Source organism: Geotrypetes seraphini, chromosome 2 (genome assembly GCF_902459505.1).
Source record: "Geotrypetes seraphini chromosome 2, aGeoSer1.1, whole genome shotgun sequence".
Classification (NCBI taxonomy): Eukaryota; Metazoa; Chordata; class Amphibia; order Gymnophiona; family Dermophiidae; genus Geotrypetes; species Geotrypetes seraphini.
In genome coordinates this window covers 408,103,744-408,124,245 of record NC_047085.1, presented here as the reverse complement: position 1 = coordinate 408,124,245, position 20,502 = coordinate 408,103,744, and the positions used below count along the sequence as shown (strand labels likewise).

The 20,502-nt window shown below is 42.2% G+C and overlaps 1 protein-coding gene across 1 annotated transcript in view; it reads left to right on the top strand.

Moving 5' to 3' along the window:
• Positions 1-17,516, top strand: part of LOC117355600 — a 38,439-nt gene extending 20,923 nt beyond the window's left edge. The window contains exons 3-7 of the mRNA XM_033934395.1: positions 3,284-3,764; positions 4,185-4,269; positions 12,787-12,935; positions 15,436-15,513; positions 17,312-17,516. Of these exons, the coding sequence (XP_033790286.1) occupies positions 3,284-3,764; positions 4,185-4,269; positions 12,787-12,935; positions 15,436-15,513; positions 17,312-17,395 (877 nt within the window). The 3' untranslated portion in view covers positions 17,396-17,516. The remainder of the gene's footprint in view (positions 1-3,283; positions 3,765-4,184; positions 4,270-12,786; positions 12,936-15,435; positions 15,514-17,311) is intronic.
• The last annotated feature ends 2,986 nt before the right edge of the window (positions 17,517-20,502 follow it).

Below are 20,502 nucleotides of genomic sequence, written 5' to 3'. Positions count from 1 at the left end.
TATCAAACCTTAATAAGTCTTGCCATGTACATCATGTGATCCTTTAATCCAATATTAATAAAGAGATAAGAACATAAGGTCACTAGTACCTGGCCAAAACCCAAAGAGTAGCAACATTCCATGCTACCGATCCAGGGTAAGCAGAGGCTTCCCCCATGTCTTTCTCAATAACAGACTATGGACTTTTCCCCCAGGAACTTGTCCAAACCTTTCTTAAAACCAGCTAAGCTATCCGCTCTTACCACAAGCTTCTTCTCCATTTCTGTCCAAAGCATGAATATGTCATCAATATAGCGAAACGAACATTTAACATTTAACTAGCCCACCTACCAGACTACTTAAGACACCTGTGTGCTGTTCTATTAGGCTTTCCCATGCCAGGTGCTGCTGTTTTAGACACAGGTATGTACTGTTTCATTCAGATCTTTGTGGGGTGGGAGAGGGGTCAGTAACCACTGAGGGAGTAGGGTGGTCATTACTTAAACTGACCAGATAACCACTGAAGGGATTGGTTACTTTTTTGGTACTTAGACGCTTTTAAAACGGGTCTAGCTCCTGACATCTAAGTTCCATGCTGGACGTCTTGGGAAATGTTTGATTATCACCGCAAGACATCCAAGTGCTGAGCCTGCCCAAAGTCAGCCCATAACATGCCTCTCACAAGCACCCTCGAACTTTGGAAATACAGCGGCTAAGAAGCCTAGCAAGACATCCAAAACGTTGGTTTTGCATATTGGCACTTGGACGTTTTGATGAGTAATTGAATCCAAATTTGGGGGTTATTTTGCTAAAGTTTAGAGTGTGATAACAGACATTAGCATGTGCTAAATGCCACGTGATCCTCAGCTATGAAATAGGAAGCATAGCATTTGGGGCCATATTCTAAATGTAATGCTCAAAAAATTGGCACCAGAAAAGATGGTGTTTAGTGCGATTCTATATACCACCTCTGGAATTAGGCACAGTTTATCGAATCATGCTTAGCACCCTAACTTAGGTGCAGTCATTTCAGTCAATGAAAGCCAGGCCTAAATGCCTGTTCCAAAATTGCAAGTTGATCAAGCATATTCTGTAACAGTGTACCTAACTTTTAGGAAAACTCACAATCCTCCAATGCCCTTCCCCTAGTCACACACCCTTTTGAGATCCACATACTAGAATTTGCATGCACCACTTTATAGAATATGCTTAGAAAGCTGTGCATGTAAACCCTAATTAGTACCAATTAATGTCAAGAATTGTTAACTATCAATTGGCTTGTTAATTAAGTTGCACACACAAATCAGCAATGCACACAGATTTGTTGGAGCAACTTTGGTCACACTATACAGATTCTGGCCCTTAGGGCCTGATTCTGGAAATGTACCTGCCACAGTAGGTGTCTGCAAAACAGGCGCCTACTGCATGTTAATCACAGATAGGCACCGCGTCCAGAATCGCATCTATTTCTCAGACAGCATTTTACAGGCCTATATTTAAGGTGACTGACTCATGCCTACAACAGCACCTAGGCACGCCTACGGACACTTAAGACCAATTCTGGCGCAAATCATGCTTATGCCAGCCTTAAACATCCATAGTTGTGCTTAGATGTCTCCGTAGGCGCAAGTCAAACGCCTACATTCTAGGCATCTTTTGCTACACAGGGGACAAATTCAAAACGAATGCTAGAAAGTTCTTCTTTATCCAACGTGTGATAGACACCTGGAATGCGCTTCCAGAGGGCGTAATAGGGCAGAGTACGGTACTGGGATTCAAGAAAGGATTGGACAATTTCCTGCTGGAAAAGGGGATAGAGGGGTATAGATAGAGGATTACTGCACAGGTCCTGGACCTGTTGGGCCGCCGCGTGCGCGATGGACCTCAGGTCTGACCCAGCGGAGGCATTGCTTATGTTCTTATGTTCATTAGATGGCGATAAGATGCCTACCGCCACCTACAATAATGTAATGTAATGTAATTTATTTCTTATATACCGCTACATCCGTTAGGTTCTAAGCGGTTTACAGAAAATATACATTAAGATTAGAAATAAGAAAGGTACTTGAAAAATTCCCTTACTGTCCCGAAGGCTCACAATCTAACTAAAGTACCTGGAGGGTAATAGAGAAGTGAAAAGTAGAGTTAGAGGAAAAATAAAAATAAAATAAACATTTTAACAAGACAGCATTGATCTAAATTCTTTGGAAGGTAGAAGAGAGGAGAGAAAGGAATAGAAGCAGAAGGGGGAGCCGTTGAACAGTAGAATTCTGTTTCCAGAAACAAACCCTTAGTGTGCATTAATGTCTGTTAGTACACGTTATACTTTACTACTTACTACTACTAATCATTTCTATAGCGCTAATGGACATACACTTCTCCCTCTGTATTCGCTGTGATAGGGGATTAACAGACCCGCGAATAAAGAAAAACCACAAATAATGTTTTCATATGTTATTCACTGATTTCTAGTAAAAACTTTCGTGAGTCTGGTGAAACCGCGAATAACATGGTGGGAGACCTAGCCTGTTCCTGAAGGAGAGGCAAAACACGGTGAAGAAAGTGATGGGAATCGGCTATTTTCTCTGTAAATGCTTGGAGTCATTGATTTCTCTATGCAAGCTGACATCATTTGGGGGCAGAGGCCAGCAAGCTAAAAAATGTGAATAATCAAAACCACAATTGCTGAAACCGCAAATACGGAGCGAGAAGTGTACACTGCACTGTATATTAAAACATTCAAGAGACAGTCCTTGCTCAGTAAGCTTACAATCTAATCCAGGGGTGCCCACACTTTTTGGGCTTACGATCTACTTTTTAAAATGACCAAGTCAAAATGATCTACCAACAATAAAATAAAAAAAAAACACAAAGCACACTGTACGCAGAGAAAATGTTAATTATCATTTATATTCTGTGGGTTTTCAAAGAGGTCAAGGCAGATGACTTTATACAATGTCACCTCAGGAACAACTATACAAAAATAGATAAATATCTCCTCCTCCTTTTTTACTAAACCACAATAGTGGTTTTTAGCACCAGGAGCGCGATCAACCTTTTGGACACCCCTGATCTAATCAAACAGACAGGACAAGTAGGGGTTTAGGGAGTTTCTCAGGCATAGGTATAAAAGTAGCAAAAGTATGCTAATATAATAATGCTTTGAGCGTTCCCCAAGAACTGAATTAAATTACAGAAGAGTGGGAACAAGTGATTGTTTTTTAAAAAAGTAACAAATATGAATGAAGAGCAAAGATAATAGTTAAAAAAAAAACCACAATTTTTAATTCTTTCTTTTTCATAGATTAGACATATTGAACAATCAGTCGAACATTGTGATGCAGGAGCCCAGCAATGGAGATGAGATGACGACTTGTTTATTTGCAAGAAAATTCAAATTCTCAGCAAGACACAATCTCGCCATCGAAAGGAGCAAACATTTTCAACAACCCCGATCAGTCCTAGATGTTGATATCTGGAAAAGAAAGCCTCCTGATTTTAGCATCCGACTCTATAGATCTTTGAGATTGTCGAATTCAAAGGAGGACAGCATGGTCAAAACAGAACCTCTGAGCAGAAGCAACCCCAAGCTCTTGGAGCCGGTGAAGGAATTACATAAGATGTCAGAAGCTCATTTTCCCTCTCTGATAAGGAAAGCTCAGCCTGGAAGATTCCTGACAAGATGTCAGCATGTGGGCCCATATGAAGCCACACTGATGTTTGTGAAGAATGGCAAATATTCAAGCGGCACATACAAAGACCCCAAACCACATGACTTTCGACAGGTAAGGTCTCAACGTTGGATTCCAAAAATTAGCTTTGTATGCCACTGGAAAGCGTTGACAGCCATTGGTCGACCTTGCCTGGGTTGCAGCGCCCAGGCAAGGTCGACCAATGGCTTAGAACACTCTCCGGTGGTGTCACGAAGGGGGCGGGATAGAGCCAGATTGAGAGGGTGTTCCTTAAAGGATGCTTTCGCCGCTCCCGCCGGTTTCTTAGCCTTTTTCTTGGCCACTGGGGTGGACCGGCAGCCGCGCTGAAGTGCAGGTCCTAGGAGGTTCCAGACCCGGCTGGCTGTGCACCCCCCTAGGGCGTGCACCTGGGGCGGTCTGCCCCCCCCTGCTCCGCCCTTGGTAATATTAACCCAATTTTCATGTAAGTTCCCAAGATTATGTTAGTCTTTTATTGTTCCCTTTCATATGTAGTATGAAAATGATCTACCAGATTTTGTGACCAGTTGTAGCAGAGATCCTTCTGATTTAACGCTTAAATGCCGGCAACTTAGTAAAGGTAAGGCAATGTGGCTACTCAGTTAGTGAAAATAATTATTGATAAAGTCAACCATTAGGACTGTGATATAGCTCATGTTGTATACTTTTAATACAGACTATTAATTTGAATCTTGTGCAGCACACTCTTGTTTTTGTGGCCCAATAAGAGACAAAATGACAGCATGAAAATGTCAAGCTAGGGAATGCTTACACTGCAGCACTTAAGTTAAATCAACAACAGTTCATCAACATATTTTGAGCTTGGGTTTAAAACAGGACACCTATGTGATAAATACAAAAAGACAGTTATTTATTTAAAAGATTTCTCAATCGCCTATTCCTAGGCGGCTTTACAAATAGGAACATACATAAAATAAAAACATATAGAAAAACAAAATTTATATAAACAACAAACATTTCAGATCATTCAATAAGAACAATTAATTTACAGCGCTCAATTATACAGCAATCCAAAAGCCATAATAAGGCAAAATCATCATTCATCTGAATGCTTCTACAAAAAGTGTAGTCTGAATCATTTTCTTGAACTTCTGAATATCAGGAAAAGCAACATAAAGGTTCCCAGAACCAGCCCTAATGCTCACATACATTTTTATACTTTATTGGAGCAACTATAAATTTGTATGTGTAGCCAGGTCTCTGGCGAACCCCCTGTTTGGAGAGGCAGATTTGTGAGGTTGCAAAACAAGTTTTGTTTATTAGAATCCCAGTAGCATGGAATGGGGGGAGGGGGAGACTTATCCAAAGCCCTACAGCAGGGGTAGGGAACTCCGGTCCTCGAGAGCCGTATTCCATTCGGGTTTTCAGGATTTTCCCAATGTATATACATTGAAAGCAGTGCATGCAAATAGATCTTATGCATATTCATTGGGGAAATCCTGAAAATCTGACTGGAATACGGCTCTCGAGGACCGGAGTTCCCTGCCCCTGCCCTACAGCAAGGCACACACACTGCTTTCAATTTGTCCTCCAGAAGAGCTTTATTCCAGGCTGTACCTGCACCTGCCTCCACACAAGATCAAGGGAGCAATTTCCACTTCCTGAATAAACAGCTCTGGTAAATAAACTCCACAGCACACAGTGATGTACAGTATACTGAAACTCAGATTTTACTGATAATGTCAAGTACCTTTAAATTGGTACAGTAGTATCTTCTTGGCAGAGACAATTGAAGAAATATTTACAGTTCAGTTCAAGATAAAGTCTCCTTTTATCTGTTTGAATGTCTCCACAGAAGGCTCTCTTTCATTCATGTGCCACTCCTCTTTAGCCTTCCTGAAGGGCTCCTCCTTTCCCTAGCCACAGCTGTCTTAGATCCATCTGGGTTTTAATCATCCCAGTTTGGCTGCACTGCGAAACCACTGGGATTATTCCTGGGAAATAGGCCTCTCCATAAATCTCCTGGTTCCCCTGGTCCAAGCCTATGCCAATGGCTTCCCCTCCACCAGAAGAAATTGTTCTACCCTGAACATAAGGGTTGCCGTACTGGGACAGATCAGAGGCCCATTAAGCCCAGTATCCTGTTTCTAACAGTGGCCAACACAGGTCACAAGTATCTGGCAAGATCCCAAGTAGAAAAACAGATTTTATGCTGCTTATCCAAGGAATAAGAAGTAGATTTCCCCAAGTCCACCTTAATAAGGGCATATGGACTTTTGCTTTAAGAAATTATCCAAACCTTTTTGAAACTCTATTAAACTAACTGCTTTTCACCATATTCTCTGGCAATGAATTCCAGAGTTTAATTACACATTAAGTGAAGAAATATTTTCTCCGGTTTGTTTTAAATCGAGTATTTAGTTCAGACATGGGCAAACTACGGCCCATAGGCTATATCTGGCCCATTTACTTTTTTAATCTGGCCCGCCGAATTTGTCCGAATCCCGCCAACTGCGAGCCCTACATACCTCTCTCCAGAGCAGTATCGGGCCGGCAGCACTCTAAATAGGCTGCTTCACGGCCTTCTCTCATCGGGGAATTCCCTCTGTCGCATCACTGATAATGTCATCAGTAACATGGCACACGGAAGGCCCCGATGAGAGAAGCCATGAAGAAGCCTGTTTAGAGTGTTGCTGGCCCAACGCTACTCTGGAGGGTTCGCGGTTGGCGGGGTTCGGATGGAAGGGAAGGATGTAGGGTCAGCGGGGGTTCGGCTGCATGGCGGGGGCATGTGCTCAAAGGTTCTGCTGCACAAGGGATTGGAGGGAGGGAAAGATAGAAGCTGGGCAAAGGTTCTGCTACACGAGGGATGGGAGGGAGGGAGGGAAGGATAGAAGCTGGGTAAGGGTTCTGCTGCACAGGGGATTGGAGGGTTGAGGGTCATCTTCGCTCCTTTTTGGGGGTGGAAAAAGTCCGTCTTATGGATTGAAAAATACGGTACATGCAATGAGCAGAAAAATAAGTTCACATGTGGCCACACTACTTTATAAAAGTAAATTAGGTGTTTTGCTTAGAAAGCTTTTTCAAATTCTCTTCTTTGATGCTGATATGCAGTGTTGCAATGATCAACAAAATTAATAGAATATATTGATCTGGTTAATTTTGTCCGGATATTCAGAGGTGCTTCGGTGTCACCTAATTTTAACCAGATAGATTACCAGTTAACTTTATGATAGTCTCTACTGGCATCTAGAGTTGTCAGGTTAAGGCTAAGTGGAGCGTATTCAGCTGTCCATGCTCCTACCATGCCTCAAATGTTATCTCTGACTATGGTTACATTTTATCCAGTGGCACTGGATCTTATTGCAGTTGTATGAAATATTTGATCATTTTCCTCTATTTGCATTTATATGATCTAAAAAAAATTTCAGATGCGTGTCTCTTTTTGAACCACTTTTGAAAAAACACATTCAAATGAAAAACACACAAAACAAGCCATTGGGATGAAGGAGGGGGCCAGAATTTTTAGTAGACTGGCCACACAGACATCCTAACAGTGCAGTGGGGCACCTTAGTGGCAATGTAGTGAATTTCACCTCAAAAGGTTCAGGTCCACTTCTCACCATAACCCCCTTAAAGTTCTTTGTGAGCCCTCCAAATCCCAGCCCAAACCTACTGGACCCAATTGTGCAGCACAATAGCCTTTATGCCTGTAGGTGGCACCTATATGATTAGTAGGTTTGGACTGGGTTTTGGTGGGCTCACATATTCTACCATAAGTTGAAGTGAGATATGTAAACCATCTCTGTGGTTTACTATACCACCCACTAGGCCAGGGGTAGACAATTCTGGTCCTCGAGAACCACAGGTAGGTCAAGTTTTCAGGATATCCACAATGAATATATATGAGATGGATTTGCATGCACTGCCTCCTTGAGATGCAAATCTATTTCATGTATATTTATTGTGGCTATCCTGAGGACCAGAATTGCTTACTCCTGCACTAGGCTATTCCAGGACTAGGACTGATCATAACATCTGATGTTATCATACTGGCAGGTATATACTGATTTATTTACATCTATGGGGGGTGGGAGGAGGGTTACTTATTACTAGGGTAGTGTGGAGGAGTTGTGTTTACAAGTGTTGAAACTGTTTTGAGGTATCAGTTTTAATCAAATCTAAAGCCTTCGACACAGAGTCAAATCTCAAATTTAAAGCACTTACCTCCTCCGTCGATTTCTTAACTGTAGACATTAAATCTTGCAGAGCTTTTCAAATTGATAATAATGAAACTGCCGCAGGAGCTGGCAAATTTTCATCAGCTCCAAAGGTCTCATTTCCATAGGGGATGCCTGCTGGATCAGGGCCCATGCCTAGAGCTTGCTCTTTCATAACTAGGGTCTACCCTTGTTGCCATGGCGACTGCTGGACATGGTGGTGGACAGGAATCCAGGGGGGAAAAAGAAGGACGTTGTACCCTAAAGCAGCATGTGCTCCTTCATCAAGCTGTAAAGCAGGGTCCTCTTCTTTGGAACCTAATGCTGCGGTGCTGATGGTGTATTGCTCAATCTGCTGCTGTACTGGCAAGGATAATCGAGCTGATGAGGAAATAGCTTTGATGACCCCCTTCCTCTTCATATGAGGCATAATCATAAGCAGCAAATAAATTGAAAAAATAGCTCAAGGTAAGCATAACAAAGAGCCTGTACACTGCTCATTGGCATCAGGTCACCTAATGTCAATATCAAATTTAGATACCTCTTTAATCTCTCATTGATGTCAATGTGCTCATTCACTTAAAGATTTGTGATTCTTGGTTTTATGAAAGGTACCATCTAATGGAAGACCAAGATGGCTGCAGACTGATGACTGCATTCCAGACATTCCTTTCCCTTGTGTTTTTCAGAGGACATTTAAGAGCTGACTCTCCAAGAAAACCAGTGCCCCACTTTCTGGTCCTACGGATTATTTTGTAGAATGTGGCAAGTCACAGGGAAGCTGCTCTGTTGTACAAGAACCACTGATAACCACAAAGGAGACAGGTGGACCATCAACCATTCTTAGTCTTGATGTCACTTTCAGTCTGGATCAGCCAATTGCATTTTCTTTCTTGACAATGGGAGCTAGGCAGGTGCATAATGAGGAGGTGGTGTTTTGCAGATCCAAAGTGGTGCAATCCAAAATGACTCTCTGCAAAGTGAGGATAGTCTGTGATCCACATCTAGCCAATTTGGCTCTGAAGTTGGGAGATCAAAAGTGGATAGAACAGTGAACTGGCTTAGTGAGTCAGTGTCATCTTATCTTTATTTGAATTTGATATACCGTCATCTACGGTACTCCTAGCTTTTGAAGATCCGGGTCAACTTTCAATGTCTTCCACACCACTCTAATTTTCTTTAAATAATCCACCACAGTTTTCTCTGGAACTTACTGGCACTTCTTGGAACTTACTGGCAAGCTACAATGGAAAGCACATTTTTCCAAAAGTTTTGCTTCCTTAAAACAAATTGGTGTGCATGATAGACCCCTTCAAAATAAACACAAATGTAATTTCCCACTGATTGTATCTCATAGGAATTTTGAGAAACACAATGATATCTTTAATTGACTATAACATGTTTTAATGCACAAAGTTTTTGATATGCTGTGAAAGTTTGCCCTGGCTAAAAATGTTTTCCTGCTGATTCGTTTGTACTCAGTGTCCGGTGCATCTCATTGCCGTGTCCAACAATAGTCAGCCAGCATTGATGGATTACAGTTGCCCTGATATCGTTTCTTCCATAGTGATAATGTCCTGGTGAAACCTGCCGCCTTGTTCATTGCTGACTGCACCAAGATTTGCGGGGAAGAAGTTCAAGTGTGAAAGTGGAAAGTGCCTCTTCAGTGACATGTTGCACTTCATGGTTTTGAATGCGCTAAGAAGTTTGCCATCCAGCTGAATATGATTTGGTGCTCTGTAACTGCCAAGAAAATTCTCAACGACATCATTTTCATGGACGTTATGGAACCTGCCCTGAAAGTATGCCTGAACACGCCCACACTATATCCAGCAAGCTATAATGTGAGCTTTAGGCCTATAATAAGAAATAGACTAAGAATTAATTGCATTATCCTGAAAGTGTAACAATAAATTGTAAACATATACTTTTTTGTTAAAATGGTTCGTTAATACGTAATTTTAAACATGATTTTTGTGATCAGCAGCCAAAAATCTGTAAGATACACCCGAAAGTGTTGAAGAAGCAAACATTTTTAAAAATTTTTTAAAACAAACTGTGAATACCTCTCAATCTGAAATAAACACTATTCAAACCTAGATGTGGCCGTGGTTAAGAATAACTTGGCCTTTAGAATGACAGAAGAGGCCTTGGAAAATGAAGTACAGTTCTCAAATGTGTGCTTAATAAATGTTCCCTGTTTGCTTATGAGAGCCCCAAGGGAGACTTTAATTCTTTATTTGACTGAGGTTTTGAACATTACACCTGAAGCAATTCCTTCTTTAGCAAAAAATATATTATTTACCTAAAGCGAAGAAGAAACCACCTGGGGCAGTTGATGGTGCAATAACCTACTTTATTGGTCATTTCAGATACAGTATTTTAAAAGATTCTGATATGAACCTTTCTGTTGAACATTGAAATCTAATAGAGACTGATCTTCAAGCCTAGGGGCCCTTTTACTAAAGCTTAGCACACACTAATGGACATTATCACGGGCTAAGTTACATGGGTAAATAATGGGCTGCACAGCATTTACCACACACGTGAAGCTTTAGTAAAAGGGCCCCATAGAGAGGAGTTGTTCCTAAATAGCAAAGTTAGCTTATTGCCAGATGTTACTAAACAGTTGTGGAAGAAGCATAAAGATTTTTTTACTGTTACATCCTGAGGTACTTCAATTGGGAGTATTTATTTTCTTATAAACCCATCCTCTATAATAAAACCCTAAGCGCGCATGCGCACTTATGATGCCGTGATCCCTGCTGCCGTGATGTGTGCTTCTGTGACACAAATGCACACTGCCTGCCTTCTGCTCCGATCTCCGATGCCAGCTGACTTCCTGCGCTGCTGCTGCCGGGATGCCTCTTCTCACCCCCCGGACCAACAAATGCAGCAGCCATGGTTTTATCTTGCAGCCGCGAGGCATTTGCTAGGCCAGCCCACTTCGATAATGTGAGGTGGGTTGGCCTAGCAAAAGCCCAAGCTAGCGGATGCTGGACAGGGGGAACAGGGAAAGGAGAAGGGGTACTACTGACAGGGGGGAGGTAAAAGGAAGGGAGAAGGCCTGCTACTGGACAGGGGGGAGGTAAAACGAAGGGAGAAGGCCTGCTACTGGACAGGGGGGAGGTAAAACGAAGGGAGAAGGGCTACTGCTGGACAGGGGGAGCAGGGAAGGGGTGGTGGTGGACAGCCGAGGAAAGAGAGAGACAGAAAGAAAGAAAGACAGACAGCGGCCAAGGAGAGGGAGAAAGAAAGAAAGAGACAGACACACACATCTATTCTAGCACCCGTTAATGTAATGGGCTTAAAGACTAGTATAAGCATAAAGCAGTAAATCTGTAAAATATACCCCCTCTTTTCTAGTGCAAGGAGCTGCGCTGAATGGCCCGTGCTGCTCCCAGCACTCATTGAAACTCAATGAGCGTTGGAAGCAGCGCAGGCCATTCAGCACGGCTCCTTGTGCTAGAAACTGCTATCGTAGTTTCATGAAAGGAGGCCATAGTTTCTTTTCACCAGCCCAATTGACTTTTTTCAATTAAAGCTGTGAATCATATTGGTTCAATGATTTTGTTCCCCAATTAGGCAATGGAGACAGACATTCCAAATAGTGAATCCTGAGAGAGCAATTAGCCTGTCTTCCTTTAATAGTATTGAATTATGATTTAGATTAGATTTGTCCAAGTTCAGTTCTTGAGAGCTGCAAGCAGATCAGATTTGCAGAATATCCTTAATTAATATGCATGAAAGAGATCTGCATACAATGGATGTAATGGGCATGTAAATCTTTCTCGTGCATATTCATTAGGGATATCCTGAAAACATGGCCTGTTTACATCCCTCAAGGACTGAACTTGGACAAGGCTAATTTAAAATAATTGCAATTTCCGCTTTTTCTTTTTGATGTTATTTCTTGGCCTTTTCCTAATTTTGTGGACTAGAGTACATATATATGTTTGCTATTTCTTTTTATGTTTCGCGTTTTCTTTAGATTTATTTTGTATCTGCGTACTTTTCTGTACAAGCAATATACTGCTTGATTATTGATACTAACATGTTGACAACTTCATTAAAAATAATAGTAATAGTAATGATAATGAAATTTGCATATGGTGTACAAAAAAGTGATATAGAAAATATTTTATTTTTTAATTTATTTTTTATATCCAGAGGTTTGATATACTGCCAACTGCTAAAAATTAGGCTGCAAGGCAGTTTACAAAAAAGAAAACAAATGTAAAAATTCAGAAGAAATGAATGAGCGCAAGGGAGATAGCAAAACGGAAGTTGAAAAAAAGAGGAAGTTAAGTGGACCCTGTTGCTGAAGCGCATAATTATGTTTTCAGTGACTTCTTGAATTTAGTGAAAAATGGTTCCAGTCTAATAAAGAATAGAAATGGAACTTTAAATTGAGTGCAGTTTCCATTTAGCATCTGAAACCAGTTATCCTAGCAGGGTTTAAAAGAGGTTTGGATAATTTCCTAAAACAGAAGTCCATAAGTCATTATTAAGATGGACATTGGGAAATATACTCCTTATTCCTAGGATAAGCAGCACAAAATCTGTTTTACTTTTTGGGATTTGGCAAGTAATTGTGACCTGGGCTGGTCACTGTTGGAAACAGGATACTGGGCTTGATGGATCTTCAGTCTATCCCAGTATGGAAACTCTTATGTTCTGTGTTCTAAGATGTCCTGTTACAAAATTCACCACTAAGAACTAAGAATACCACCCCCTCTAATGCTATGAATGATGCCTGGTCAATCTCAGTAACCGAAACTGAGTCTGGGAATTGAATCTTGTTTTCTTTTCTTTTTTGCATGACAGTATCCTAGGAAAGTTTTAGTTTTAAGGCTATGTCCTGCAGTTCATCCACTGGAGAAATCCACTATGTATGCTTGGCTTTATTTTTCTAGTTCATGAACCTCCATTCTTGGCAAACAAAGAGAAGAACACAGGTGTTAGCATAAGAAACTTTATTACATATAAACTCCCTGAAGTGAAGTGGGATTCTAGGCTAATTCTTCCAAAAAACTCCTATCCACCTAGAACTGCTTCATATACAGTGAGTATAACCTGATCTAAGTCATTCTTTTTGACAGTAACTATCTTTTCTGTTGTCCATGGATTTGTATAGACTTTTTCAGGTACCTTAGATAGATTGCAAGCCCACTGGGACAGATAGGGAACATGCTTGAAGTATCTGTCTGTAGGGTTACCATATTTTAGGCGGCAAAACCCCAGACACATGGTCCCACCCTTTTCCGCCTCCAGTCCAACTCCATTCCATCCAGTTCTGCCTCCAGCCACACCCCATTCTGTCTCTACCCCCGCCCCCCCCACAAAGCCTCCTCTTGTCTTCCCTGATGAGCTCCAGCTACATCTGGAGGGCCTGGAGCATGCGTGGATATGTGTGACATCATCCGCACATGCTCAGATGCCCACCAGATGTGGCCGGAGCTCATCAGGGCTTTCCAAAACCCGGACAAACTGCCGGGTTTTGGAAAGTCCATCTGGGCACCTTGGCAGTCCTCTAAATAGAGTTCATGTCCGGGTTTTCACGGATGTCTGGTAACCCTACCTGAATGTAAACTGCTTTGAGTGTGGTTGTAAATCTACAAAAAGACAGTATACCTAGTGTGACCATATGGCTCCAGAAAAAAGGGGACGGATTGAGACATCCGGGTTTCACTTCTATTGAAAGCAACCAAGATGTCTCAATCTGTTCTCCTTACTTCCATTGCTTTCAATGGAAGTAAAACCCGGATTTCTCAATCCGTCCCCTTTTTTCTGGAGCCATATGGTCACACTAGGTATACAAGACCCAATTCCTGTCCCTTTTCAGAGATTATTTATACAGTATTTTTAGCTAGTGCACAGAGAATAAAAATAGCAAAGTGTTTTTATTTGCTTTCAGAGCCTCCGTCGCACATTTTGCTGAGGGTTTTAACGTATCCTCAACAATGACACCTAGATCCTTTTCCTAGGCAGTGACTCCTAACACAGAACCCAGCATCACATAGCTATAGTTGGGGTTCCTCTTTCCCATATGCATCACCTTGCACTTGCTCACATTAAACATCAAGTGCCATTTTAATGCCAAGTCTCCCAGACTCACAAGGTCCTCTTGCAATTTTTCACAATCCTCTTACAATTTAACTACTTTGTGTCATCAGCAAATCTAATTATCTCACTAGTTATTCCAATCTAAGAAGGGAGCCGAGGCTAGTACGAGAAGCAGGTAGAAGATGATGCTCGCGTCAGCCCAGCAAACATTTCAAGAGGGATGCATAAGGGCAGAGAGGAGGAGAGGCATCGGTGCCCCTGTGAAGATGACACTCGGGACAGTCTACCCTTCCCTCCTTACCACATCACTGTCTACAGGACTGTGCCACTAAAACTCAGCCTGTGAGGAAGTTGATGGTAGAGTGCTGAGCATTTCCTCCCTGAAGGTGCAGTTTAGCTACCTGACAGCAGGTGGTGCTAAACTTGTCAGAACAGATCCTGAGTCAGAGGGGCGGGGCTCAGATTAAGGTAAGATTAAAAGCCTTGAGAAGCTGTAGAATCAGAGAGGACTTGAAGCAAAAAGCTTCCAAAGGTGAGACCCTGAGGCAAGAGGTCTCTGAAAGGGGAGGCCTGAGGCAAGGATCCTCCCAGCGTGTTTTTTTAACTGACAAAAAAGTTCTGAAATACTTGGAATGAAGGAAATGGATAAATGTTTCTGAATTACTGAAACCGTTCTTGAACATTAAAAGCCCTTGAGGCCGATATTCAGTTCTACTTAGGGGTCCTTTTACTAAGGTGCGCTAGCTGTTTTAGCGTACACTAAACGCTAACACATCCATTAGAGTCTATGGATGCGTTAGCATTTAGTGCTCGCTAAAACAGCTAGCACGTCTTAGTAAAAGGACCCCTTAGTCTGCTGGAAACGGCTCCTAGCTGGCTAAATAGCACATAGCCAGCTATCCGCCAATATTCACTTGAAGTTGGCAAGCTATCTTCTGCTGAATAATTCATTCAGTGGACTGGCCAATGACTTGCTATGTCACATGATATAGCTAGTTACCATCAATATTCAGCATCTGGCTGGCTTAGTCCAGCAGCCAGATAACCCTGCCTAAAAATCAGGTCTACCTTTGATCGCAAGGACTTAGCAGCCAGCCAATGAATATCGCCTTAGCCAGTTATGGCTTCACTGGCCCAAAAACACCTGGAAATTCAATGCTGGGCACTGAAAACGGCACCGACATTGAATTTCTAGTTTCACTGCTGACCACAGGAGATAGCCAGCAGTCTCTCGCAGTCAGAATATGAGCCGGCTTGGCTCTAGTAAAGTATTATTTTAAAGACCAGCCCAAAATGTTTGCTCTGTGTTCCAGGAGAGCTCAAGGTGGCAAGTGTGATACAGGAACCATTTAACAGGATACACTTCCTGACAATATGGAAAATATGGTCCAACATAATAATAATAATAATTTAAAATTTCTTTAAATCCATGTATAAAAGTTAATATGTCTTCTACAACGCTTTTATTAATTCTGCTGTTTTATTTATTATGTTCTTAGAGGTATAGACAGAGACGTAATGTATACAGTGCATTCATGGATCGAGTAGAAGAAAAGCTAACAAAGACCTGGCAAGAGGTAAGCAAACTGGAATTATTTCATGTAGGGACAAATAAGAAATGACATTTTCAATTTAGAGTAAAACATTGGTCCTATGGAAAGGAATCTAAAATTGTCTTTTCTTCAGTGGGGTCATTTTTTAGTTACATTTATTTATCTAGACCTGAAAACATCTGGAAACGTTCTGGGACCTGGGGATTTTCAGACTTATTTGCAAGAAACTCATTATGATTGAACTGAACAGTTAACAGGTTCCTCACCTGACAAAAGGATCTACTGTGTCAACCATTGTTTTCAGAAATCAACAATGTAAATAAAGCATATACAGATATTTTTTTAAAAAAGCTCTGCAAATAGATTTCAAAATGGTCAGCACTGGTAACAAAACATCAAGAAATACAGCTTAATGTTCCTTCCACTTATGGAAAAGAGGGCCATAATAAGACTAGGCAAAATTGGAGCAGAAAGCTATAAATCAGTTTGCTTGCTCATTAAACCCAGACCCTGCTGACCTCCTTTCAGTCACTTCTCTGCCACCCATAACACCCCTCATAGGGGTGAAAAGAGGAAAATAGGGCAAAGACCAGGGTTAGGAGTGGCCTAAGACTCCGATTGACCATATCCCTTAGGCCACTCCCATGGAGGGTGGCCTAAGGGATCTGGCCAATCAGAGTCTTAGGCCACTCCCAGTGCATACCAGACTGCATTGGGAGGGAGGCCTAAGATTCTGGTTAGCCAAGGTGCCTAAGGCCCCTCCTTAGGTAGGCCAGGATTCACCGGGAAGGGGAAGGCCCGCCATTCTGTGGAGGCAGGCCTGCCGGCTGGAGGGAATATACATCCTTCTGACCAGTCTACAAGACAAAGGAATTGGAGTGGGGGCAAGTTTTTAGGGGGGTTTCTGCAGGAGGGAGTGGGCATCCTTCCTTCCGTTGATCTTTTGAGGATGGTTGAGAGGGTTTCCAGCAGGAGGGACTGGGCATCCTTCCTACCATTGATCTTCGGTGTGGGGGGGGACTTCTGGGGTTCCAGCAGGAGAGATTGGGCATCCCTCCTGCCAGCTGATTTTGCGGGGGAACGGGTTCCCTGCTGCGGCTGCCAAAATGATTGTGGCAGGGAGGTTCCCTTGCTGCAATCAATTCAACAGCCACGTCTATTTCAGGCGCCTATCACAGCCCTATGAAGATGCCTGGGACCGCCTAAGTTTGCCTAAGGCCACATCCGGGCAAAATCACGCCCACGCCTAGGCTTGGGCGAGCTTAGATGGCCCTACGTGTCTCTCTAAGCTCATGAAAACGCCTACAATGCAGGCTACCTGCTTGGGGTGTTTTTTTTTTTTTAACTTATGTCCCAATTGGCTGGTTAGACAGCGGTAGGATACCTAACACCAGCTACAATCAGGACACCATTTATATAAATTGTACCTTAGTGCACAGGGACTCAAATCACTATTAGACCGCCCTTGCCTCATGGTAAATGTTAGTGTGAGTTAGGGCTAACGTTTACTGTGTGATGAAACCCACACTATCTACTTAATGATGCTTAGTAAAAGGTCTCGTAATGTGTCAATTGCATGTGGCTGTTTTAATGATTTTGTAGTTCCTAATTCCAAAGTAACTGCTGTCATGGTTTTAGCCAGGATCAGTGAAATGAATGAAAAACCACAAGAAGGGGCCATGCAACCTTTATCAAACTCAGAACTACAAGCATTTACTCGTCACTAGGAATTTTGAGTTCTGTACCTATGGATGTATAAAGGCAAATTTAACATAATTTATTGAAAAATATATTATTAAATGATAGCATCTGTTTCCCACAGGAAAATGAAAACAAGAAAACAAGAATGAAGAATTTACCCAATGTCCTGCATCAGCGTTCAAGTATTGTGTTCAATAAATCATAACCCCCTCTCCCCCTTTTACTAAGCCACGGTAGCGGTTCCTACCACGGCTCGGAGCGCTAAATGCTCTGACGCTGCTCCGACGCTCATGGAATTCTTATCAGTGTCAGAGCCGAGTTGGAGTATTTAGCGCTCCGGGCTGCGGTAGAAACCTCTTCCACAACTTAAGGGCTCCTTTTACAAAGCTGTGCTAGCGGGGTTAATGCGCGGGACTTTTCATCACGCGCTAATCCCCCCCCCGCGCTGGCCAAAAACTACCGTCTGCTCAAGAGGAGGCGGTAGCGGCTAGCGCGTCCGGCAGTTTAGCGTGCGCTATTACGCCCGTTAAAACACTAGCGCGCCTTTGTAAAAGGAGCCCTTAGTGAAAGAGGGCCAAAGTCAATAAGATCTTTGCTGCAGGAAAGTAGTATTTGATTTTGAAATATATGCATTAAATATATTATTTGTGTTTGGAAAGTATATATTTCATTAAAAAATGTTATGTTTATGATAATGGATACATAAAAAGACATAGTATAAATTAACAAAGATACTCAATCCTCGCACTTAGGGTTCCTTTTACTAAGCTTTGCTAGCGGTTTTAGCGTGCGCTGCAGTGCCATGCGTGCTAGGCGCTAACGCCTCCATTGAGCTGGCATTAGCGTGTTTTGCCCAGCGTGGGGCTTAGCGCGCGCTACAAACGATAGTGCAGCTTAGCAAAAGGAGCCCTTTGCTTCTAAGTAGTAGAGGAGTAGTTTACAGTTCAGAGCAATGAGACGAAAACAAGGAAAGCAGGGGTTCAAATTCTACTGAGGGGTTTTAACGCACAGGAAGCCCAAAACTAGCATTCCCTCTCCGATCAATATTCAATCAGCAGCGATCAACATTTTATTATGTGCCGGAAAAGGAAGATTTGGAGTAAGGTTAGAGGAGGAAATGAAGGTGTTGTGTCCTTACGAAGAAGAAATTCCAGGTCCCTTGGTGGCGGGGGAGGGGGGAGATATGGGAGTGGAAATGTTATATTTAATTTTATGTTATAGATGTGTTATTTCCACATTTTAAATTAATGAATATGGGATTTTTTTTTTTTTTAAACCATTTTATTATGTGCTGACCACCACAGGTACAATTGCACTCAAATATTCAATGCTTGGCCATATTTGTGCACTGGTATTGAATATCTGGGTCTGAAAAGCCAAGAATTTGCTGACGGACCTTATGTAGATCCTGGATGATAAGGTCTAGGACCAGATTCCCACTCCCTTCAAACCCCTCATCCCAGCCACCCCCTCCAAACCCTCTACCCCCCCCACTGGATTTGAACCCTTCCCTTAGTCCTTTACCAAAGAGGAAGGCATGCCCATAATCCAAAATCAACCCTCCTCACAATCCCTGAATCTCCCCATCACCCCTTGTGAAACTGAGGATTTACCCTGGAGTGATCACCCTATGGGTAGTACTGTAGGACTGCCATTAGGGGTGCTACCATTTTGATTTCTGGAGTTAACGAGACAGGAGCAGAAAGTGGAAGGCTCCAGTTCCAACCTAGTGGTCTTGAGCAATCTCCCAAGGATAAAACCCCAGATTGAAGGGATCTCAGGGATGTGGAGAGGGTGGGTTTTGAGTTGTGGGTAGACCTTTCAGTTTGTTAAAGGGTCAGAAAGTTCAGATCTAGGGAGGGGGGGGGAGGGATCATGTGTGAGCAGAAATTTGATGGGGTGTAGGGACCCAAGTGATGGAAATTGGAAAGTGTTCAGCCTTACATGTTATATTAGGGTTACCATATGGATCCAGAAAAAGGAGGACGGATTGAGACATCTGGGCTTTACTTCCATTGCTTGGATCCTTCCTTGCTCTGCTGATCTTCCATGGGTGAAGATGAGGCGGATGTGATGCTCTATTGGACCAGAATGAAACCTGGATCTTTAAACAGACTGCAATATTTTAACATATTTTATTGTATTTTCTTCAATTTGTTTACTTTCTGCTCTCTGTTTTACTTTATTTTTATTTCTGCTTCATATTGTATTTATATTTATTTTGTTAGATTTACTACTCTACCCATATCACTTCATTCTTCTTCAGGGTTCCTTGTTAACAATGTTTTAAGTTTCTCTGGGAGTCTTCCTCCTTCTTTCCTCTTATCTAGTTATCTTTATCTAATTGATGCTTTTCTCTAAGGCATTTTAGTTAGATTGTGAGCCCGTTTGGGACAGTGAGGGAAGCTACAATACATTTAGCACTGTGAATGTAAATCATTTTGTTCTCCTTGCTTCCATTGCTTTCAATGAAAGTAAAGCCCAGATGTCTCAACCCATCCTCCTTTTTCTGGAGCCATATGGTATCCTTATGCTATATTATTATTCATGGAAATGTAACAGTGCCTCAAATGGTGTTAATACCTTTCCTTCACAGGAGCACTGGATCACTAAAATATGGCCTGATAAATTGTAATGCCAAACTGCACTATTAAAGAGTATGTGAGTGAGTCACTGTGAAAAAGTCCTGGACAAAAATTCAATGCTAATTGATTTTATGTCAAATATCATCTTGCTATAGATTCAGGCTTGTAGGCTCAGGCTTGAAAGGCTGGAAAGGAAAAAAATAATGTTTTTAAGAGAGGAATTTTTTTTCAGAAAAAAGAGTTTCACCCTCCGGATTGGTAAACCTTGAAAGGGAAACTCAGGCCCTCTTTTACAAAGGTGCGCTAAGCGTTTTAGCGTCCATTTAGCGCATGCTAAATCAATGCTTGCGCTAACCACTAATATAGGATAATGTGCGTGCGTTAGCGTGTGATTAGAACATAAGAACATAAGAATTGCCGCTGCTGGGTCAGATCAGTGGTCCATCGTGTCCAGCAGTCCGCTCCTACGGCGATCCCTAGGTCAAAGATCAGTGTCCTAACTGAGACCAGCCTTACCTGTGCACGTTCCGTTTCAGCAGGAACTTGTCTAACTTTGTCTTGAATCCTTGGAGGGTGTTTTCCCCTTAACAGCCTCCGGAAGAACGTTCCAGTGCAGACATGAAAACTGCCAATCAAGTGGAGAAGGCTTCATCTAAGGCAAGGCAGATATTGGGTTGTATCAATAGAAGTTTCGTCAGCCGAAAGCCTGAAGTCATAATGCCGTTAT